The sequence below is a fragment of the Stenella coeruleoalba genome (genome assembly GCF_951394435.1).
Source record: "Stenella coeruleoalba genome assembly, chromosome: 8".
Classification (NCBI taxonomy): domain Eukaryota; kingdom Metazoa; phylum Chordata; class Mammalia; order Artiodactyla; family Delphinidae; genus Stenella; species Stenella coeruleoalba.
The window spans coordinates 77545073-77570669 of record NC_137154.1 but is presented as its reverse complement, the minus strand read 5'-3'; the positions used below and the strand labels follow the sequence as shown (position 1 = coordinate 77570669).

The 25597-nt window shown below is 38.4% G+C and overlaps 1 protein-coding gene across 6 annotated transcripts in view; it reads right to left on the bottom strand.

The window, feature by feature from the left end:
* Positions 1-9350: 9350 nt before the first annotated feature.
* Positions 9351-25597, bottom strand: part of YAP1 (Yes1 associated transcriptional regulator) — a 109508-nt gene continuing 93261 nt past the window's right edge. For all 6 annotated transcript variants that reach the window (XM_079930352.1, XM_079930350.1, XM_079930354.1 and 3 more), the window contains 3 exons: positions 20082-20212; positions 16567-16679; positions 9351-14692 (listed from right to left, as the gene is read on the bottom strand). In XM_079930352.1, the coding sequence (XP_079786478.1) occupies positions 14454-14692; positions 16567-16679; positions 20082-20212 (483 nt within the window). In that variant the 3' untranslated portion in view covers positions 9351-14453. The remainder of the gene's footprint in view (positions 14693-16566; positions 16680-20081; positions 20213-25597) is intronic.

Sequence of the window (25597 nt, the reverse complement as noted above, 5' to 3'; positions counted from 1 at the left end):
ATGGGAAAAATGACCTGAATGGAAAATTAAAAGAAATACAAATGAGCCTTAAATTTATGAAAGATGCTCAGTTTGACTTATAATAAATGACATGCAAATTAAACCTGCAGAGGTATCATTGCTTACCGGTTGAATTGGCAAAATGCCAAAAGCAGGACATCGCACTGTGTCGGTAAGGTAGAACTGGCACTCTTATAATTTACTGGTGGGAGTATGAAAATGGAACAACCTCTAAGCTCTAAAATTTGTTTGTATTCATTCATCAAATTACAAATGCTTGCACACTTTCCTTTAATTCAGCATTCTCACTTCTAGGACTCTAACCTATAGATATACTTGTGTATGTACAAAATGATGCATGTATGAGGGGATTTATTGCAGCATTATTTGAAATGGCAAAAGATTGGAAATAATACATGTTACTAATAGGAAGCCGTTATGTTATATCCACACAACCCAATTCTGTGCAGCTGTGGAAAAAATTGTGAGTTTTATATATTGATATAGGAGATATGTAGGATATATTAAGTGAAAAAGCAAGGTGCAGAGCAGTGTGTATAATATGCTACTATTTGTGTAAGTAAGGTGAGGGGGATTAAGAATATTTGTTGCTGTTGCTTAAGAGGGCTTAAAACCCCTCTTAGCTGACAGAGCAAGGAAATACATGTGTGTATACTCACCCATGTATATACACATATCTATAAATATTTTAATACATAATCACTTGTGTCTAAATTAAACTAAACATGAGTTCATACCAGTGTCTCCAATTCTAATCCATTACCACGTGGATCACTTTAGCCTCCTCCCCTTGCTTCTCTGTAACCCCTGCTCTAACAGTGAGAAACCTGGCTCTCACGGTCCCTCATCAATTTAGTTAATTATTTAGTTTCAGCAGACATTCACGGTGGTATCAGAATTGTTAACACATACGACTGTGGGAAACAACTTTATCAATCAGACTACAAGGTTTGTGTGCAGTTCCTTTTTCCTTTAGTCTTACAGACTCCCTTCATTTCCAAGGTTACATAGGTCAGCAACTTTTCCCCCATTCCTTTCAGTGAGGTTGTTTCATAGACTTGTAACACTTTTAGATTCTTTGTCAATTTCTGTATTCCATCCCGGGATCCCTTACCTCCTAAACGATCTTCTAAATATTTTCATACTTTAAGGATAACTCTTTGTGTTGTAAAGTTATATGGGTTTTGACAAGTGAAGTGCAGTGTCATGTATGCACCATTACAGTATCATACAGAATTCGTACCCTAAAAAATCTAGAGGTAACATTTTAAAAACAGCTTTATGAGATATAAATCACATGTAGTAACTGTACTTACTTAAAGCAAGTGATGAGCAAAGTTTCAGATTGGAGATGCATCACTTTACAAGGTCTTCAGAAATATAAATCCCCTGAAGGAATATCATCTACTCAAAGACAGACATAGAGATGTATAAGTCACAAGTCTGAAGCTTTTTTATTTTTATTTTTTAACTTAACAAAAGTAATACACACTCATTGTAGAAAAATGAGCAAATAGAGATAAATAAAAAGGAATAAAAATGACATATAATCCTACCACTCAGAGATAATCTCTGTAAATACTTTAATGTCTATAATTCTCTTTTAAAAATGTATTTAGCTTTTTTAAACAAAAATGGATATAAATGTTTAATATTATTGTTTCGCTACTCAATACTGCTTTGTGTTAGTCATGAGGTTGGTCCTAGGAATATAACTTTGTATCCTGTCTTTTCGTCAAAGAGTATGCAATATTATAAACATCTTTTCATGTCAATCAATATGCTTCTTTAACATCATTCCTGATGGTTGCATAGTATTTTATTTTATGGATATTACATAATTAATTTTGTAATCACAAATTTGTAATTACAAATCCTCCATTTTGGAAAACTAAATTATTCCCAGAGTTTTTGCTCTTGTTTTGCTAAATCTTTACACACATCTTCAATTCGTTTCTTGGGATAAGGTGCTAGAAGCAGAAACTACTGGTAATCTTGTTAGACAACTTCAAATTAGATCTCCCATCACTCATCTTTGTTCCCTGGGCCCCTGGGCTGCTGAGTTCCCTGTGGTGATGCAGATGAACGGCCTGCTCACACGCACCACTGCCTCGGAGAAGATCTGCACGTCCCATGTCTCTCACCTCCAGGACTGAAGGTCACTTACAGTAAGGCCAGGAGGTTTCATTTCATCCACTGTCATTTGTGTATAACTTGCTTTCAAAAATTCAAAATGTATCAACAGAAAGTCTGAAAATTTTAAAGTTTTAGTCAATTTGCAAAATGTTTTCAAGTAAATTTTTAACCAGCCTCCCGTTTTGTTCTACATATTAAACAATTTGGTGTATGGCACATTGATGTAGTTAGGCCAAATGTGGATTTTTAAATACAATATTTTGGGAATTCCCTGGTGGTCCAGTGGTTAGGACTCTGTGCTTTCACTGCTGAGGGCCTGGGTTCAAACCCTGGTCAGGGAACGAAGATCCCACAAGCCTCGCGGTGCGACTAAAAAATAAAATAAAATACAATATTTTACATCTTATACCCACTTTATCAGTTCTGATTAATATCTCGGAATGTAATGTATACCATACAGACTCAATTTCCGTAGCTAGAACATATTCTAAGAATTCTTTGCCCGTTGATTGTTTGGAACTAGAATGTTTACCCATCAAAAGCAACGTTATGAATGGTTCTCAGTCCCTAAATTAGCACAAAAAATCCATCTCATTTATAGTGCGGCTGTAATATTAATCAGGAGTTCTGTGGTCAAGACCCCAACTCGGGTTACGCCGAGAAGGGAAGTTCCTCAAACAAGCCAGATGCCCAGTCCTGTTCAGTCGCTCCTGGGCACAGAGGCTCTGCTGCTGACAAACACAGGCAGAAGATAGGCACCTCCTGTCGGTGTGAAAGCCAGTACCTGGCTTTGTGGGGGGACCTCTTACCCTCACAAGTGCTGGTTTGACCTTAACTGGCTCAGGCTCTTTAAAACTAGAAGGTTCCATCTGGGACAGGGCCAACTGGGTAGCTGTGAGTGAAAGCAGCATGATGGGAACAGACTCCCCTTGGACACACCTTGGTGAGATAGGCCTGGAGTGATGCTCTCTCACATTTCACTTCCTCTGGGAATCTATTCCTGACTCTCGGTATCTGGGTCAGGTGTCCCACCTATGGGCTCTCTTAGCACACAGGGATGACCCAGACTGTGGCACACTCACCTGTCACTGCAGGTTTACACATCTGTGTGCTTTACCTTGGCTCAGTGGTTCTCAATCGTGGCTGCACATTAGAATTTTCTGGAGAGCTTCAAAAAATCCTGGTGCTCAGGCTATCCCCCTATCCGATTAAAGCACAATCTCTGGAGCTAGAGCCCACACATTAGGGTGTTCTCAAAGCTCCCCAAGGGATTCTAATATTCAACCACTTCCCTGAACAATGAGTTCTTTGAAAGCGGGCACTTGCTTATTCATCAATGGTATTAGAGGAGTTAATAAATCTCTTAGAATAGTGGTGGCATATACTCAGCTCTTAATACCTTGGTTATATTATTATTATTATCAGCAGTAACACTGGCAGTAGCAGTAGCAGTAACTCCCCACTGGCCAGTAGGGTTCCTGACGCATAGTGGGTGCCTTACCACCCACTGAACTCACACAAACTATATATTCTGAAGACAAAGAGAAGAGAGCACGAAAAAAATAATGTTTTAGAAGGCTGGGTGATTCCATGGCCCCTTCCACTCTATAAAAATAGATGCTAGAGTAATCATGCAACTGGTGATCTGGGCCAGCTTTTCCTTCCCTCGGTCGTAGTCCTGAGTGCCTGCTTTCCAAATGAGCATCTTGTTGTCCCTATATATGGGCAATTTAAGGAGTTTTTGAGGGTAATTTTGACTCTATGTGATTTTTACCAATGTAGTTAACAGGATAAATTCATTGGGAGTCAAAAGCCTAAGGTTCTGTTCCTGGCTCTGCCACTTATTAGCTGTATGGCTTTGAGCAAGTTTCTCCGAACTTCTGGGCCTCGTTCTTCTCTCCCGAGTTCCTCCATTCTCTGATTTTGAAACCTGGATGAACCCCGTCTTATACCATCTTGTCTGCCTCTGTGAGTCTGATGAATCAGGCTCCCCAGTCATGACTGTGTTGACCTCACTCCCGGCTACCCTGCCCCCTTGCCCGGCAAGGCTCTCTCCCCACCAATGCCCCACGAGGCCTCCCCACGCCTGGGGTGGTGCAAGGGAAGTTGTTCGTATCAGTCCTGACTAGTTCAGCAGCGATGTGAGTTGAATAGTCTTGGAAACAGTTGCCATTTACACCTTTAGCCCTAAGGAAAAACACTCTGCTGTGGCCAAGGGGAAAGGGCAGTACCATAAACAAGTCTCTTCTTTCCTAGATGCTGGTTCTGGGGAATAAAGAGAGCTCTAGGAGTCCAGCTCAGGCTTTAGGGCATTTCTTTAAAAAAGAAAAAGGAAAAAACAGGACCATTTGATGTTTTACTCAGTCAGCTTGGCCTTTGCCCTACTTGTCCCGATCAAGGGAGGTTTCTCAGCCTGGCGGCCTCATCAGGAACAGCTGGACAGATGCCAACAGCAGCCCTCCCACCCCCCCAAACGCCATATACTGTAAACAAGGTGTGAAGTGCTAATCAAACACACATGGCATTCTGGTCAATTTTAAAATACACAAAGCCAATTGGAGAAATGAGGTCAATTCCTGTCAGGGATGAAATAACAGAATTGCCAACATTCTCTTGTTGTACTTAAAATTCTAAATGAGAGGCTTTGGGTAGGACCAGGGATTTTTATTTTAACTATGTACAGATATGTTCTAACAGGATTTGACCTGAACTTAAAAACTGTGAAGTGACAAATCTTTTAGATCCATGTTGTGCATTTGGAACTGTTGTATGTTAGTTTGGGTTTCTTTCAGTTTTGCTCTTGATTTTAAAGGGGTTGTGGATTGAGCTTATTTGTGGAGTTTCCTGGGTGTCATGTTAGAGTTTAATGAGATCAAACACACTCTAGAGTTGCCCATTAAATTCATCACCTAAATCAGTTGTTCTTCATAACAAAACAGGATTAACAGAGCAGCAACCTCTATTTTTTATCTCCATTTAGCCAACACATCTCTCATGGCTCCCCAAATCTTTATGGGTTAACAACGATCACAGTCATAGTTAGATAACTGTGAAATTCAGGTTGGCCTCTCTCTTGAGATGGTCAGCTCCATGAGCGCAGGGATGTTGCCCTGTTCATCACCTAGCAGGTGCTCTCTCTATACATTGACTGAAGAGTTTCTCCTATGTGGGTTGCTTACTCTCTGGCATTTGTTTTACTCTACAAATTCATTTATCTTTTTCCCAGACACGATTCAATCTTCTCTTGAATGGAAAGGCCGGAGACAATTCCTTCAGGACTTATCCCTCTCTGGAGGAGTGAACTGTGAAGGGTACTAGGAACTCATCAACACCGAGCCACCGAGGTCTTGTTGTGACTCCTCTTATAGGCAGCCACCTTTGAGAGCTTCTGGAACCACCTATCACCCATCACCTGTTCTCTGGTGGCACAGCTGCACTCGTCTGTTGCCACGGGTCTTCAGGGAGCCACACAGAAATGAGGTTAAACTGAGGTAGTACTTTAAGATACTTTTCAAGTGTCATCTCTGCTCATACTGGCTTGTGATTGCTGCACACCAGCTGAGTTGCTTGTGCCGTCACTGAAGTGCCGACATCATATCTCAACTCATGGGCAGTGCTGAAGAGTTTCGACTGGATTTTTGCTTTAGCACATATGGAAGCACTACTGCCTCTTGTTGACAGTAAGTCTGTGACTTCAGTTTTCTTCAGGCCTTTTAGTTGGTCCATTTCTGTTCAAAGACCCACCCCCCTCCCCCTGCCACAATGGGGTCATGGCCTTTTAGCCTATGAGTAGCTACTCTTGGTGGACTCATGAGGTTAGATTTTCCATAGTTTTTCTTTGCTTGAGGTAAGTTTCACAAGTTAGGAATCTGCTCAGACACCAGATTTCCTAATTTCTATCTCTGTATGATAAATAGAATTATTACCATCTACAGTACTTCACTGTCTGAGCAAAGTCTGATTATACCATTGGAGAAACTAATTCAGTTGCCTTTGAAATGACTTCCCCTCCTGTCTTCCATTTGCCATGTAGAAAAAAACTGACCCATAGTATTATGGGAGTGGATCAAAGGTACCCTGAGTTCACTGTTAATCTCTGGGACTGTATATGCAGGTATCTATATTTTTTTCTCTCTTGTGTTCAGCCCATTTTGTTACCCTTTGGATAAGTTCAATCATAATGCCCTTAAATTATGATTGGATAGCCTGTACTTCAAATAATTTTTCATGGCATCGTAAGACCTTCAAAGGCCTCCATTGTTCATTGAATATTAAAAATTTTCACCCAGGAACTCAAGCCATACACAGCACATGGTGGCAAGAGGTCAGGTTTTGGAGCCAGACTGCCCAAATCCTCTACTCAAAGGTGTGGGAACTCTATGCTAGTTTTCTTATCTGCAGAACTAGGATAGGACCTACCTCACTGGGTTGTTGCCGGGATTAAATGAGTTAATACATGGAAAGTGCTTGGCCTACAGTGAGCACTCAATACATACTATTATCATCTGGTCCTGGCCATGGAGTGTGGTAAACTCCATGATGGCAGGGATTTGTGTCTACCATAAGGGAGTAGTCCCAGGAGGAAGTAATCTTTCCCTAGACAATACTCTCATGGTACATTGTGTGAACTACTCTTCAGCACTTAGCAGTCTTATCTCTTCTAATTTTGTGAGCAACTTGAGGAAGTTACCATACCATTTATTGCTCAAGACTAGAATATTACCTGGTAGTGTGTTTGCTGAATCTACGTATACATGATTCCTAAAAATGGACAGAAGACTTAATAACCTATTAGAGCATTGCCATTGTTGTGGCAATCTTTCTAGGATTACCTCTGTGTGGAAGGCACAGTCCCGTCTGCGGTGGGGCAAGGGATAGGGAAGAGGCCCCATGAGTATGGTTAGCCTGTACACACAGTTTCCCAGTTATGGGCTATGCCCTCAACTTCTACCAGTCACTTCACATAGTGTGGGATTTGGACCTAGGTTTGAGGCACTTAATTAGGAATAGCAGTAATAATACCTATAACATATCCTATAGGACTTGGAGTGATCAAATAAGGTAACATGTACAAATGTTTTGATAATTATTATAGAATATTCTTCATTATTGTTGAAAACAAACAGCATACTTACATAAAAATGGGAAGGGGTAGGTTACTTGCTGTGTATACTAACGAGAGCAGGCAGAGAGGTTCATGCACCTATGCAAGTACCCTGAGTAGACTAAGTTTGAAGGACCATTTTGAATTATCCAATAACAACATATTGTTGTTGCCATCTAAACAAGATGATGAGAAAGATCGTATTCATGTTGAAAAACAATATTGCTTTTAAAGAATGTCAATAGTTTACCAGTTATCCCTATAACATTTTGTTTTGGTCCGTATAACCAGTGTCAGAGGCTGTATAAATTACAGTATTTTCATTTTACCCTTGATAGCAAAAGTTTCAGAGTCTTCAAGCCCCACAGTAAGTGATGGCAGTGGGATGTCAGCTTGATGGGGAAGAACCTGCTTTTGAAATCTGCCATATTTAGCACGGTACAACGATGAAACTGTTGGAAATGTTCAGGCCTTGAGAACTCTGATGATTTTAGAAGACTGATCGGGATTCGGTCAATAGCTAATTTTTAGTTCAAATCAATGTTAAATTTCCTAAACAACATTCCAGATGTAGCCAGGGCTTTCCACTCCATTCCAGATCAAAGATGTGCCCTCAAGGGGGAGTTCGGAGCTGTTTAACATACACATGTCCCATGAGGCATCAGCTGTTTTTCGATTGGACAGTACATGGGCTCATGCTGTGTAAGGTTTGGATTGTAAAAGACAACTAAATCTCAAGTCCATATTCTACTCTGGCCAGTCTTGTTGAGGTTGTATTATAGGGGTCAAGAGACTTGTTGGTGTCCAGAAGAAACACTTCAGCAGATGGCCTCCTTCAGAAGATACTGCGCATGTAGCTTTGCACAGTGTGACTTCAAGCTACTCAGTAGGCTGGCAGTTCATGAATATGATTCTTTGTATCTTTCATAAAATCTAAGGTCCTGATTCATGGTCACCCCAGTGATTGGAATCTCATACAGCTGTGATATTCTGATCATCATTCAGATCTTCATCACTGAGCCAATGAGATGCCTCTGTTGAACCCTGGCTATAGATACGCTTACCTCTTAATTGGTAGAAAGTGGTGCTTAAAAACAAGTTGCTACAAAGCTCACTTAAGGAGAAATGATCTTCAGCCCAGTTTCCTAGTCCATTTATCACTATGTTGGCTTTGGTAGCTCATAGAGATACTACTGAAATGCAGCAGTGCGTTTTCCTCAGATTCTGCCACTTAATCCACAGCTTTGAGAAAATGAATTTCTCTTCTAACTGGCTACATAGAGCATCATTTTAATCCTGTGTAAATCCACTATACACAAGAACTTGATTTGTAACTGATAAAAACATCCTTAAATGGAACTGAGGTGTGATTTCTAATAATATCCTACAATGAAAATTATACTCAAAGGGTGATGTTTAGGGGCCTCTCTGGTGGCGCAGTGCTTGAGAGTCTGCCTGCCGATGCAGGGGACGTGGGTTCGTGCCCCGGTCTGGGAAGATCCCACATGCCGCGGAGCGGCTGGGGCTGTGAGCCATGGCCGCTGAGCCTGCGCGTCCGGAGCCTGTGCTCCGCAACGGGAGAGGCCACAACAGTGAGAGGCCCGCGTACCAAGAGGGAAAAAAAAAAAAAAAAAAAAAAAAAGGTGATGTTTAGCTCACAGACTACTTTATAGGGACTCTGTGAAGGTCATAGGAACTATAGTCTCAACATAAAATATACTTGAGACATAAGGAAATATGGGTAAAGTTGTGTCCTAACCCTAAGAAATAATTTAACAGCCTTAAAAGTCACGTTAAGTAACAGGACATCTTCCTGATTTAGATGCTATTTGTTTCTTTTGTTGTTTCTTAGAGAGGTTTCCTTTAGTAAGAATTAAGCACTGTCCATTCATTTACTTTGCATATAAACCAGTATCAACTTCACAAAGTTACAGTAACTCTAGTATTTAATAGTTTCACTTAAAAAAAAAAATTCCAAGTGCCAGGTTAGCTGCTTAGGAATTTTACATAATTAGACTCTTTGCTCAGATTATCTCCAAATAGCACACACACAGATCCAGTTTTGTTTCGAACTTCTAACAGGGTCCTCACAGCTTAGATATCAAGTCACCTAGTTCAGGAATTTTGTTTTTGGTTAAAATATGACAGATTAAAAAATTCAGAGTATCTTTTCAATATCATCTTATTTGCTAGTGTCTTGATTCTGCAACTGTTTTCATTTGTGGTAGTATTAAGTTTGCCAGCTTAAGGCTATGTTTATGGTTAGAAAAATATTAATTTTACTTATATCAGAGCTTTTTGTATCCAAATATTGGAAAAAAATATTCCATGTTTGATTTGGAAAAACTGTAGTACTAAATGTCACAGAATTCTCATCTGATATCTAATTCAGTAAATTTTTAATTGAAGAAGACTGTTCAAGTTTTTCAGGATTACTTAAATAAAGCAATTAAATGCCAACAGTTTAAAGCAGGATAGGGACAACATGGAGACACCCTGCCAAAGACATGGTTGATTCCAGAAGCAACAGTGCACATGCAACCCTGAAGCCCAGGGGAAAGCAGTATGTGAATTTACCCATAAATACCAAATAAAGCCAGATTTTCAATATAATTGACAGTTGCCAAGACCAGGGATGGTCTAGTTGCCTTTACAGGAGGTAAGAAAATGTGATGGGGGTCCCTTGGGGCTGCTCTTCTTTTACAACCTCAGCTGACAAGATGGAAATCAAGGGAGATTAAATGCAACTCACTGGTCTGCAGACCACCCCCTGCAGTTATCACCAATGTTTCCTTTTGTTACCAGTCCTTGTTCTCTCTAGAGGCTATTTCTCCTGAGTATTTTACTGACTCAGACTGACTAAATCAGTTACCTAAAAGGTTGTACAATTCTGGTTCACAGGCTCCAGAATGACTTCAAGTCATCCAACATAAAGCACACCACCTCTTAGAGCAACTCCCTAGTAAGAGGTGCAATGTCTATAGATACAAGGTATGGTTTTGAGCTAAAATCTACAACCACTACATTTTGCACAAGGGGAACGATAAATTTCAAGCTCCACAAAATTAGTGTTCTACTATCATAAAGAAATTACACATAATAAAACACTGTTTTCAGATTTGCCTCACCAAAAATGATGTGTCAATAATTGAAGATATTATATACACAAACACAGACGTAAACCATTTTCAAAGACAATCAAATCTACCTCTTATTCAAAGTTTAGGACCTACCATTTAAATTTGTGTTTTTATTTATAAAATAATAACTGATAATTTTCACTAATATAAGTATTATATTTTGGAGATCATTAAGAGAATATTTTGGAGAAATAAAACCAAAGGCTATTTTGAAAGAAACCACAGTTTCTTCTGTGCTGTTACATGAAGTAAAATCATTTAAGAATGAAGCTGGTACAATTCAGCTTACACACACACACTATTATTGATGAGGATGGTCTACAGGAAGAGTACAGAACATAAAGTTCAAAGAATTATATCCATACTACAAAAGTTCCAAATGCCAAACCAACCTTAAGTTTAATCTGTCTACCAGTTACCACTGTAATCACCTTTTATTACTAATACTTGTTCTATTGGAAGACCATTAAGAAGCCAAAAAAGTTTTAAATATATTAATCGTTAAAAACAACAAAGAACAGTTTAAAGAAAGAATATATTTGAACCATATAAACAAAAAGGTATTACAATAAGAAAAAATAATGTAACAATTTATGTAAGTACCTAACATATGAGCATGCTCTTAACATCTAAAACAAAAAATAAAAAGGTAACATTGGTACTATATATATATATTTGACAAGTGTGCATTAAAGAATTCTCTAATATAAAACATTTAAAATGTGGAGAATACTTTTTCAAGATACAGAAAACAATTGTTAAGATAGGCACACCCACAACTCTTTTAAAACCGTGCTTATGGAAGATAAAATTGATCCGAGCATTCCTTCTCAGATGTGCAGAAGCTCTGAAATTGTAAATCATTTGATATTGCCTCCCACTTTTGCACTGTTTGAATTTCAACATTGATTGGTATGAATTGCACAATTAAGTAGTTTTTCAGTGTTTCTGCCAAGGTTCCATATAGAATGCATCTATTTAGTATGAATACTTAAAACAGCAACATCGTTTGTATAAAAGTCACTTCCTTATATTTTTTCCTTTTTTTAAAAAGGCACTATATTTAGAAAATAGTAATTATAACAAATAGTGCTCTGGAAAATCTGAAACTCCAAATCAATGTGCTCCATCAACCATAAGTAGATCTAAGAAGCACTAACTAAAAAGAACACGACTGTAAAAAGCTGATAAATTTAAAGATTATAAAATTGGTTTATTGTAAAAGCAATTCAAGAATACCCAGTTAAAATCTTATCCCAATGCCACCCAATACAACCAAGAAGCAGTTAAACACGTTACATTAGGAATAAGGACATAAAACAAGGAAGAGCACGTCAAGGCTGTGATTCAAACTCAGAAAGAGAAAGGCTTAGGTCTCCTTCAGGTGAGTACAGAGGGTACGATAAGATCAAAGCACCATGTCTGTTAGGTACCACGGTGCTGCTTCAACACTGAGGTATAACTGGGTAAATTAAAGGTGAGAGGAAATGAAGAACTCCGTAGTTTTGTTTTGTGGGTGTACTTGAGTGATTAAAATTTTAGGAACAACTGACTTTAATGACAGCAAGATGCAAGACAAGTCTTTATTGAAGAAAAAGAAGCTTATAAAGTTCTCTATCAAGGTCCCACTAAGTCTTCACAACTCCCCTCCCACCTTCCCACCCTCTCCCCTAATCTAAAGCTACTCTGCTGATATATAAAATGCGATCTTAATTTGTGGCTTAATGGCAAATTGTAAGCACTCCTTCCAAGTAGCTTTGATCTTCTGCACATAAAAAAGCCAACATGCTGTATCATCCATCCATAAACTCAATTATGCATTCTAGGCAGAATTTCATTATTCCTCTAAAAAAATCAATACATCCGCACAGTGGCCATTTCCCCCCAGACTTAATTCAAGATTTAATCTTTCTTCTGTTTTCTTAATAATAGCCTTAGAGTCAATTATTATGAATGATCAACCTATGAATCATTATATACAACACAGTGATTGCATTTTGAGCACTGAAATTACTTAATATAAAACTTCTTACTTCCAACTTTTGCACTCCTCTAAATTGAAGGGTCAAAATGCTTAGATTCTGTAATCAGAAAGAAAAAAAAAAAACAATACTTGTCTTCCTAAGCTGAGGCTTTTCATAGCAGTTTTAGCCAGGAAAAGAGATTTTATGTCTTATAAACCCTTGAAAATAAGGGCTTACTCTAGAAACACTGAAAGACCCTTAATCATAGAGGTGCTAGCTGATACCACTATAATTCACAACCAAGTATTACTTCATAGCTTATACTGAAGGTTTGATTCATGCTCATTTTGTTCCTTTAAAAATACTCTTTGGAAAACATTATTACTCCTGTAGACACATACTCTAGTTATATCTCTTCCAGTAAAAATAAAAGTATAATCATGATTATCTCTATTTCTTTGCTAAATTCAACTACCAATATACATTAATCTGATCACTTTACCAGCTAACTTATGACCTTACAGTATTCTATACACTATCCAGGGTCAATTCTCAGCATACAGAAGCAGAAGCAAGTCTTAGAAGAACGATTTTGTAGGTAATATTTCAATGTAGTCCTTAATGTGTTCATTACAAAAGAGAACTAGAGTACTAGAATTTACTTCCAAAACTAAGGCAAAGGTAAACTTTCAAAGCTAAAGGAAGGTAAACCACTATATAAAGCTTACTTCTGTCATGTACACTATGAACCTAACTCAGTGATTTCCCATCAAGACGTAAATTAGTCTGAGGGACTAACCAGGGGATAATAAAGCCATTTCTTGTTTGCTTCTTTCAAATTCATCAGATAATATCCATTGTGTGCCCAGAGGGCATACAGGACTCCGCTAGGCACTACCCATAGTAACAGCCCTTTCTAGAACACTAAACTACCACCAACATTTGCAGACTGCCCCAACCAGATTTAAACTACCTGTGAAATATAAACTACTAGTCATGTATTCTAAATGCATACATTCAAAGCTACCATTTTAAAATAAATTGGAAAGTAGGGAAAACTTAAAAAAAAAAAAGATACATTCTGCTATCACACTATCATAAACATTGTAAGTGTGTGTGTGGGTATATATAGAGAGAGCAGATTACCAAGATTTAAATAAGATGGTAAAAAAAACCAGGACATGTAGATTTACCAAAGGAACTACAATAACTGTCCCAAGCTACAAGTATAAACAGATTCACTATAATGGTAATTTGCCTAAGTTCTGAGAAACAACAACAACAACAACAAAAAAAAAAAAAAAAAAAGAAAAGAAAAAAAAGAAACCCCCAAACAATAAAAACCCCAACCAAGACAAAAAACAAACAAAAAAGAAACCAAAAACAACAACAACAAAAAACCACAATAAAACCCACCAAAACCTATACTAGAGTATGTGGCAATAATTAATATATTTCTATGGAAATTATCTCAAGCCTTATAAGCTCCTAAAATAAAATCAAGGTCACTATGTGACTAATGATAGCACTAGGAGGAAAAAAAACCCACTGAAAGTAAAACAGTCTTCAGCCTTGGTTTCAGCTATCTCTTCAAATCAGCATAAGTACTTAATATCAGATACAACATTTTTGGCTTGTCAGACCAGTAAGTCATGTTTTTCCACTGGCCAAAGGCAGCTGAAGAAACAATTGCTTGAACAAACTAAATGCTGTGACGTGAAGCATTTGACTTCCAAGTCTGAGTATTTAGTTAAAATGACTGGTGAACGTCTAACTGGGCAAAAGGAATGGCATCCATCATCCAAACAGGCTCACTTCCCCCAGCCCCCAAAACAAACAGTAGTTATAATAGCAAAAGAAACAAAAAAAGTTTTTTTTGATTCTTTAGAGCCAAACATGGAAGAGGTCAGCAATATATTAACAGCAGCAATGGACAAGGAAGAGCAAAATAGTGGATGAAAGAATCTTGCTGGACGTTTGTTCATCTTTTTCTGTATTAGCCAGAAGATCACAACCGGCTTATTTGGAAATTTCAGGTATATCTCCTTAGATCCTTCACAGATTTAGAATTCAGTCTACCTGAGGGCTCTATAACCATGTAAGAAAGCTTTCTTTATCTAGCTTGGTGGCGGCCAAAACAGACTCCATGTCATTAAGGATGTCAGAACTCAAAGCTTCTTGTAGACTTGGCATCAACTCCTCTCCTTCTATGTTCATTCCATCTCCTTCCAGTGTTCCAAGGTCCACATTTGTCCCAGGAATGGCTTCAAGATAGTCTGGGAAACGGTTCTGCTGTGAGGGTAGGGTGCTTTGGTTGATAGTGTCACCTAGATGGAACAGGGAGAAAGAGAACAGGTCCTTTTTGAAAAGCTAACATCAGAGCCGTATCATGTGAGTATACATATAAATGCACAGGGAAAGAAACGCATTCCTGACCGACCTCCTCCACTGGCCCACAGTTTACTTAAGGTCAAACAACTCACAGATAGCAAAGTAACAACGCAAGTTTCCTTTTGCTTCAAAATTGTTCAGATATTGAACAAGCTTGATTGCTTACTACTGTGTGCTGAGCGGTGAAGGGGGTCCTGAAAAGAAATTCCTTAAAAAATTATATACAGCAAGAGAGAAAGAACAAGTATGACACAACAGCATCACTACTTGACTCTCTTCCAGGTATGCACCACCATAATAAGATAAAATATAAAAATGAATGGTATAGACCTGTCTTTCTCTGAAGTACACACTGGGGAACAGAATAAAAGAACTGCACAAAACTATTCCACCCTTAGGAGATTCACATTCACAACAGTAAAAACAAGCCTCCCAAAAAGTCCTTGGATAGGTAAGTCTTCCTAGCTTTGCTTCTAGGTTTCCCAAACTTACCTTGCCAAGAAACCTTTTTGTCCATGACAATGTTAACATTCCTTAACACTTCAATGGAACATGCTTTCAGAAAAACTAATATAAACCATTAAGTGTTAAAGAGAGAAATGGGGGGACAGAGGAGTCAGGAAAGGTGTTATGAATGAGATGGGTTTGAAGCAACGCCTATGGATGATTTAAGATTTAGATGAAGAGAGGGCGCTGTGGATTCCCAGAAGCATCAAAGCCATAAGCTGGATGAGCACAGGTACAGAAGACTTGCCAAACACTTTTAGAAGCTGCCGGCTAAAGAACTAGCTAGCTGGAGAACTGCTTCATTTCCCCGCCAATTCGTGCCCTCTGAGAGCTGCCAAGGCCAGGGTCACCGGGTAAGCCACAGGAAAAAGGGTTCTATAATTACCCTGTGACGCAGGTACTTCTTAGCTTCTGCAAGATCCCTGAAACTATTCTAACAATAATGGAGGTAAGCCCCACCACCTAGCCTTTCCTACCTGGCTTCCTGAGCCCCATATCACCTAAGTTGGACCAAAGACCCTCACAAAAAAGAGGGAAGCAGACAATGAATCACATATAGAGACATATGAATCACATATAGAGATCTTCTCCAAAATTAAGAACACAAATCCAGGGGCTTCCCTGGTGGTGCAGTGGTTAAGAATCCGCCTGACAATGCAGGGGACACGGGTTCGAGCCCTGGCTCGGGAAGATCCCACATGCCACGGAGCAACTAAACCCGTGCACCACAACTACTGAGCCTGCACTCTAGAGCCTGCGAGCCACAACTACTGAAGCCCGTGTTCCGCAACAAGAAAAGCCACTACAATCAGAAGCCTGTGCACTGCAACGAAGAGTAGCCCCCGCTCGCTGCAACTAGAGAAAGCCCGCGATCAGCAATAGAGATCCAACACAGCCAAATAAAATAAAATAAAATAAATTTATTTTAAAAAAAAGAAAAAAGAATACAAATCCATATAACAGAGACTTCTAATAGGGTCCTCAACTGCTCTGTCAATTAACTCAATGTTTTAAATGCTAAAATATAAAATAAGTCATGTCAAATAGAGCTGAGATATTCATGACATTTAAAAACTGGGAAGAGACTGAAATTACAAGATGCCAACAAAACAAACAAAAAAACCCCACAAAGCAAACTTAATTTGAATTGAAGTTTACAGGATCTCAATTGATTTTCTTCTGAATAATAGTTTGCTCACAATAGTTTATTGCTCACAATAGTTTAATTTGCTCACAATAGTTTAATTAGACCTGGTAATACAATGACTTCTCACTGAAAGCTAGAGGAATAAAGAATACCAACCTGTATCCATTTCATCAACACTGTTCAAGAAGTCGTCTGGGGTCCGAGGGACACTGTAGCTGCTCATGCTTAGTCCGCTGTCTGTGCTCTCATCTCGAGAGTGATAGGTGCCACTACAAAGAATGAGAGTTAAAGACCAACACAAAAAATTTAAGAAATGATTTCAAGGTAAAAATATAAACACCTGCTGAGTACCAACATGATTCTCAAAGAGGATTAGTGAAAATTCTTGCCCTGCAGCATCTGAAACAAGCACCCTCCCTTCAGGGCCCATACAAAGCTCTTTTGCTATGAGGTGAAACAGACAAGTTAATCCTAATTGAAACTGGCAACTTTAGGGGGCCAAAATTTTCCTAAGGTTCTGGGGCTTGGTGGCAATAAGGGAAAAGAAAGATATTTCCAGTTTTCCTAGGTGACAGAAAATTCTCTGTGTAGATATCCTCTAGTATCATTTGAATCTAGGGGCTCCACATGGCTCATTTGTTTCAAGGTCTCAATTCCCCAAGTGGCAGTGGTCACAGGCATAGGTCAAAACACAACCTCCAGGTGGGTGGTGAGACAGGTCTGCACTAGATTCGTGCTAAATTCCTAGCTCTCATGCAGAGAGTTTAAGCCAGAAAAATCAAACCAAAATAAAGAACCAGAATTTCTTTTTCGACTGGGCCAAAACATGAGTCACTGCCGATAAGAACTGAACTCCCTAGCTTGATCTCCTTGTTTCTGTTTGGGAAAGGCGGGGAGCTGCAAACAAACACCTTAGCATGAGATAGGAGTCCTGAGAGTCCCAGATGAAGGAAAGATTAAAAACAAAAAACAAAAAAACTACAAGGCACATACCTTGAGAAAAACAGAAAACTATGAGCCAAGACAGATTTTTACTTTAGGCTAAATGAAAAGTATCACAGATTTACATACAAGTATGGTAAATATCCTTAGACTATTACTTTCATAAATACGACACTCTCCTAACCTAGTAGCACGCAGACACCAGGTGGCATCGCCTGTAGAATTGGGGGTTCTGCTAATTGTAGAAAAACTATGGCAAAGTGTGAAATAAAGGCAATTGTTCGTAATGGTCTCTGACTACAGGGCAAACTCTAACTTTCTCCACAGCTTGGACACTTAAACAGCTGTTTAGCTTACACAAAAGTTAAACAAAAAATAACTAAGCTTTAAAAACAAGATTTAATAGTTGCTCAAGGTCGAAAGCTCAGTCCCCTAAATTTCTTTCCTAAATTACTCAATGCACCTGCCTTGTTCTCCCTCCCCTTCACTCTGTATATTGCAACCACTAGTTTAATGCTTCTGTCAGATTTTGGCAAGATTCAAAAGCCTCACACAGATCCAAGAAAACACAAATTTGCCTCTGAGACCATTTGTATACAATGCAGCTACTTTGGAGAAGGTCTCAGGATGTGGTTTGTTTTTATTTTGCCTGTCTTGATCTGGGACAAGGGCCTGGTCCTAGTCATCACTCTATTCCCACTGCTGAGAACGGAGCACGTATCAAGACACTCAAGACTCTGTTACAGAATAGCTGAATGTACACAGTTGTTCAGAGTTCTTTCCAAGCCCCAGGGGAAGCACATGGGCACTCCTGAGGACCGAGTTCACAAGGCCATTTCCCTGGTTAGGGACTGCTCCCTGCAGCCCCCCAACCTCCCTTCAATAAACATTCACTGAGCATCTGCTACTACGTGATAGGGATTAGAATAGTCTGAGGATACAACAAAAATCTATAACTGATGCTTTCTGAGAGGCTCACAACTTCAGGGAGGGAGGTGCACAAATACGTTAATGAATCATATACAAGGGCTACGTGAGCAAAGTGCTTTCAGAACAAAGAGGAGTAAGCTTGAAACGTACAGGGGAAAGGTTTCATGGAAGGGAATGTGGGAGCTGGCCTTGAAAGACCTCAGAGTAAAAGGGAGATGAGGGGATGTTCCACCACTACTAAGAGTCAACTCCATGGCAAGTTAGGGGAACAAGTGTTTAGGGCTTAAGGAATATGTATAAATCGAATGATGGGCAGTGGGGAAACCATCAAGAGTTTCTGAAAAGAAAAATGTTATAGTCAGATGTGTGTTTTAGAAGCTGGGGGTACTACAGAGAGTAGACATGGAATTTTGCCCTGAGACTAACAACACGGGTAATGTTCCACTCTGTGATCTTTACCAGAAAATAGAATCTTAAACTGTAGCTCAGCTCTTATCAAAAGTTTTAAGAAACAATCTGCACAAATGACTATCAGGAGGAAATGCAGTCTATCCATTTTTTTCCAAATGGTCTAATTTTATCCCTGGATCAATACAGGCCTTCAATAAGACGGGTACTGGAATTATATTGATCTGAAATTTCCTCTGTGGAAAAGAAAGTTCTGTGGCTATGGACCTTTCCTAATTAACCTCAGTTTAAGCCTACAACTACAGTTTTATATAAATATACTCAATTTTTGGCAGAACTTTAAACTGCATATATCAGAAGAGTAAATACAAACTTAAATACCCTTTAGATGGCCTTTGAAACCAAACTTACCAATTAGGGCACCAGCACTAACTAACCTTAAGACAGAGCAAATGACAGAAAATTCTATTGTACTAAATATTTTGGTATGACAAGGTATTTTGTTTTTATCTTAGGATCAGGATGTTTTCAATTCAATTGGTGAGAATTGAAAGGGTAGCATTATAGCCTTCTTAAACAAAAATACCTTTAAATGTTTTAAAAAGTACACTGTTTAAAATTGGTTAAAAAAAACAAAAGCAAAGACCAGAAAGCATTTGTTCCTTACTTTAAAAGCTGAAACTCCATAAATATTTGACAATCTAGAAGAAAGAATTGTAGTCAAATCTTAATTTTAAACGGCCTTCTAGGCAAAGAATATGTTCTATCTCAGCTTGCAGTTTTCAACATAGCCCTCCCTACATATAATAACATCTTTGCAATATGCCTGAAACCCAAGATTTGTGGTAACTCACTAAAAATCATCCTTAAACTATGTTATTTTCAATACTCTTTAATATTAATACATTATTTGAAAGAGGCACAACCTTACTTTTTATCTCCTTGACCTATAGCCCTTAAGAACATGAGGCCTTACAGTGCTCCTGCAGTGAAACTTCTCAGGCTGAACACTTACTTGGAAAATTCCTTCTAATGATCCTTACAATGCAGCCCTAAGTAGGTTTAAGATGCAGTTCATTTGCTTTTATAGAAAGGCATTCACATGTTCCTTCATGATTCTGCAAGTAACTGTTTTTCAACAGTATAGGCACAAGCAAACACGTGACTGTGAATAAGTATCCCCTCTACAAGTCTGAACAGCTCATTTCCTCTCACATGAGCCAGCTTTTAATCCTCAAGTTTTATTGTACTAGCCATTTATGGAGAGATTCATTTACAGCTATGGTTTTTGGCCCACAAAGATGTTCAAACAGCTTATTACAAGTACTAAGGAGAATCACCTTAAAACTATGATCTTTTTCAGATGTTGGCCAGTAGCAACTCTTACCAACCTGTTAAGAAAGGGATCTGAGCTATTGGTCGTCATTGTTCTCAATTCCTGAGACATCCCAGGAGAAGATACTGGATTTTGAGTCCCACCATCCTGCTCCAGTGTTGGTAACTGGCTACGGAGAGCTAATTCCTAGAAAAAAAATCAACACAAATGAACAGAATCAATCTATTGATTAACAAAGTTATCGTTAGGTTTAAAGTAATAAACTTGTACGTATAAAGCTGAAGTATTAACATCTAAAAGTTAATGAGTTTCCCAATCAGAAGGACCAGGTTCTTCTATCCATTTCAAGTGATTAAACATTAAATTATATAAACTGAAAGTTTAATTAGTCTTATTAACCCCAAAACATATATACTTAACTACTTAGCTTCCTTTTGGTATTTTCCTTTTCTGGCAGACACTCCTAAATCCCTCCTTTGGGGTAGGATGGCAAGTCTGATCTTTACAAAAGAGAATTCTTACAGTTTATTTTTACTCACCAACCCTCATATGGTTTTATATGTTTGGCACCAGTAATAAAAATAAAGTCAAAAGAACAAAATTTGGTGATTTACCAAGACACCAACACTCTTCACTGCCCTCCTGCATTGTTTTACACTTTGGTATCAAGTAACTCATTCTGACTTCAGGTTTTTCAATCTTGAACTGTCTTCGGGGGCATCCAACAATTTCTCAGCAAGATTCTACCTGGAAACTGAGCAGAAGCTATGGGCCATTACTACCCTGATCATTTCAGAAGGGCTGCCTCAACGTGCTTCCAAACATTCCAGGCCTCAGCTTTATATTTGCCTGGGGCTTCAAGGCTAGTTCACCTCACTCTGGCCAACTCTTACACCTTCATACCTCACCCCCTGCAGCCTTCCTGAGCCAAGCCTGCTCGCTGAGGCACACACCATCTCCAGCATCCTCACTCCCAGTCACCACTGGGTCCAGAAGCAGTGGAGATATTCTCTGAGCTCTGCACCACCACTTCTAGACTATGCAACAACCACTTCTTTTTACTCAGGTTTCTGCCTCCTAGATACCCCATCCTTTAAATGGGTTTCTTAACCGGAGGATCATGACAGAATGCAGAGGGTATGTGAACTTGGATGGAGAAAAAAATTTACATCTTTATTTTCATTAACCTATAACTAAAATCTAGCATTTTCTTCAATTATAAATATAGGCAACAAACAGTAGTATTTACTATACCTTTGACTTTTCATCAATAGAAAACATTTTCATATCATGCTCTAGTTGTTGCAAATGTATCATAATACCATTTATATTCATTACTATTTTAATATTATATTAATTTTAAGACATGCCACTGTATCTTATTACTTATACATTACATAGATGATTCACTCAACATGAGTTCCTTGAATTTCTGTATTCCAGTGATCTTCATCCCTACCTACCTCAATCACCCACTTACACAGCCAAGACCTTGTTATTCCAAAACCAAACCTACCTCTACAATCTTTACTCATGTTTGGGACAATGATCATTGTTTCACTTCATTGCAACTGCATCTATCACCCGGGAACTGTCAACATCCATGCACAAAATCTATACAGTAATCTAATGCTGAAATTCCTGGCTCTCTAAATTGCAATGATATTGACCACTTTACCATTGTATTTCAGTCATTAACTTCCTCGGTCACACCCTGAGCTGGTTTAGAAACTTCTTCCCCAGAAATCTTACATGTACTCATCCCGCTTTCTGGAACCGTATTTTTTCTTTCCATCCAGTTTCTTCTGCCTCCTACTATTCCAATCTATTGGCTCTCCTTCCCTACAAGTTTAAATGCAGGGCTGATCATTTTAAATACACATGATTACCTTTCAGATTCCTGATACACACATAATTTTATTTCAACACAGCAAATTCCAACCATGAATCAATATTAAAAATGTGCTTGCTTCATTTCTATACTGAGACTGCTAAGAAATGCTACAGAAAAATCATATAACTATCCAGACTGTTATAAACTAATAGTCTTTGGCCTTGGCTGGGCCCTCCTTAGTACCACTCATTGTTTTTTTGTTTTTTCTTGGGTCCTTGGTTACTTTTTTCTCACATTCTCATGATTACTACTCCAAATCTGGCACACTCTCTCAAGACCCTGTTGACTTAAGTGCTTTTCCTTTTTCAAGCTCTCTCGCATTTAAATAAGAACACTGAGGTCATCAGGAACAATCTGTTGTTTTCTGGATCCTCCTGTCATCTCTTCCTGCTCCCCCAAAGCCATCTTCATTCATCACCTTTATAACTTTTCTTCCAGTCTCAGAAAATGGATTCCCTCCCGCTGTCTCCTGTTCTAGGCCAACCCACACTCCTAGCAGCTTCTGGGGATCCATTTTACTTGTTTTCTCTATCTTCTATCTTTGATGTGCCCCTTGCCCCCATTTTCACCTTACAAAGTGAGAAGTGACTTTAAAACAAAGTGCACTCCCTGCAGGTCTTTAATATGAAATGTTTTCTCTTGGTACCATGTCTTTCCATATACTCTTGACTAGAACACTTTTCTTTCTTATTATTTAAGACACCTTAACCTTTAACCTTCTCTACGTTAATTCTCCAGAATGATCCCATTTCCATCTTCGGATTGGATTAGATTAGACAGATAGATAATACGTCTTTCACACCCTGAGCATATGTATGTAACATGATCTTAGCACTTAACACATGATATTGTAATTATTTCTTCTCTGTCCCTTAAGGGCACAAAATGAATAAATGAATGACTATTTTGGAGCATAAAACAAGAGCTTCTAAATACTTTGAAGAATTTATGTTGCTATTAAAATATAAGGATGTTAAAAACAATAGATTTTATTTTACTTTAAAATATTTATTTATTTGGTTGGTTGGTTGGTTGCGCTGGGTCTTAGTTGCAGCATGCGTGTGGGATCTAGTTCCCTGACCAGGGATCAAACTCAGGCCCCCTGCATTGGGAGCACGGAGTCCTATCCACCAAGGAAGCCCCAAAAGCAATAAATTTTAAAATGAATAAAATTATAGGCTCTGGATGAGGCTGATGCCTAGGGAATGTATGCTCATGTTTCTGTGTACCTAGTTTTGAACCTTGCAGCACAAAGCAAATACATCATTACTGAAATAACTTAATAAATTGGCTATAATTTTCATATTGTTTTTACAACTTTTATTTTACCCCTTTTGATGGTTTCCACTTTTTCAAGGTTTTATGAAGTTAAAGCTAATTGTTATGTGCAAAATCTCCATGTTCTCGCTACTTGGAATTCTGCCACATTGCTTGTTTGAAGCTATCAGATTTTTACTTTTTGCTGCGTTTAACAACTGAATTTCTACTGTCAGCAGACAGTAAAGAACCAACTATCCACATTTACAGTGAAAGGTAATTTAGAGATGTGAATAAGAAGGCCAATGTTTACAAGTTGCCTAAGAAGACAGTCAACCCCCTGAAAGGCTATGGAAATACTTCTCATCAAATCCATATTTGAGCCAGGACTAAGAGTAACTAACCTAGAGATTCATGTAAACTGAACTTGAAAGGAATAAGGGGAAAAAAGTGCCACTTTATTTACTGGTGGTGGTGGTGGTAGGACGGTGTTAGCATTATCAACCAAATAGTGAAGAATACGGCATGAAAACAAACGTAATGTGGTAAGGCCAATGATATAAATAACATATACATAGATTATAGAACCCATATACCAGGTATGGATATTCAGCTCAGGTTTGAAACTTCTAGTTACAGGAAAAACAAACAAACAAAACCCCAACACCAACCAACCAGGGTTGATTAGAAGTAATTTTTGAAGTATTATTGAGGTATAATTGATATATAATAACTTACACATACATCATCCAAAAATGGGTATATATTCTTACATAGCTCAGTATTTGCTAGAAACAAAATTACTTTAACTAAACTTGACTACTTGGTAGCCCCCTCCCCAGGGCATTCGTTCGTTCGTCCTTCCTTCCTTCCTTCCTTCCTTGCTTCCTTTCTTCTTCCTCCCTCCCTCCCTTCCTCCCTCCCTTTCTCCATCTCTTTCTTTTCTTTCCTTCTTTCTTTCCTTCCTTCCTTTCTTTTCTTATTAGTCATCCATTTTATACACATCAGTGTATATATGTCAATCCCAATTAATTCTTTTGTTAATATTTTCATCTGTGAACATAATTTATTTCACTGGGTTCAATAAGATGAAACATTTCTGTTGATATTTTAAGGAAATTGTCAAAAATTGGGGAGGAAAACCATATGTATTTTGTAGGAAAACAGGCCAACTTCCCCCTCCCCTTAACATATATCAATAAGTTCAGAGTTCAACTGAATATAAAAACAGTAACATCCACTTCCACATAAACACACACACATGCATGCATGCATACACACCCCCACATAGAGATGTGGAAATCTGCGAAAGTATCCTACTCCATGCTTTACCTAGTCAGACTTTGAAGGAGAGTCAATGTGGAGTCAGAACTAACTGAAAGAGCTCCTCCCTAAGCTGTCCTGCTGCCAGTGAGGAATAGTTAAATCATGGGTTTCATTGTGAGTAAGCTTTGTAATTCCTTGTATCCTTAGCCAAGGATTGTAAATGTGAAAGTGAACACACTGCATAAAATTAATAATTTTAGAAGTAAAATATTTAAAATTTGTTTCAGAGTTGTACAGAGTTTTGGCCAGTGATTTTAGAGAAAAATAATTAATATGGATAAGTATGAAATGAATTTAAATAATCTGAATTTTTTAATCAAAAATATTTCATATAAACTTTCTCCATTATATGCATTTAAAAATAATTCCTGGGCTTCCCTGGTGGCGCAGTGGGTGAGTGTCCGTCTGCCGACGCAGGGGACACGGGGTCGTGCCCTGGTTCGGGAAGATCCCACATGCCGCGAAGCGGCTAGGCCCGTGAGCCATGGCCGGTGAGCCTGCGCTCCGCAACGGAAGAGGCCACAACGGTGAGAGGCCCATGTACCACAAAAAAAAAAAAAAAAAAAATCCTCTATATATCTACATGTACCTATGTAGAATAAACCCATTCTGTTGCAATAAATTAATTTTGTCAAAACACATTTTGGATGAATATGAACATCATTTTGTAATTGAGTAAATCTGGCATAGCTGTTTTAAAAATCAGCCTTGGGACATAATTGGATTGTCTACAAAAACTGATTTCAGTTGAAACACTTCATGTTGAAAGTTATGTCTATCTCTAAGGAGTTTTTTATCCTGAACAAATGTCTAATATTAGAATACTGAGCTAAAAATACAAGTTCGTTAAGCTTCTCTTTTTCCCAAAGGTAGTCAGAATAAACAGTTTGACAGACTTTCAAAAATGGAGAAGTAAGCAAGTTATAGGAAATTCAGCCAAAATTTATCATGCTTCTGTATTTCAAAGGTCAAACAGTTCTTTTAGAGTATTTGACTTTTTCTAAAGGAAGCAAATATTTTTAGCTCATTTTCTTCTGTAATAATACAAAAATGTGGTGGCTTTTCCCATTGAGCTTGTAAATCTTAGCTAATCT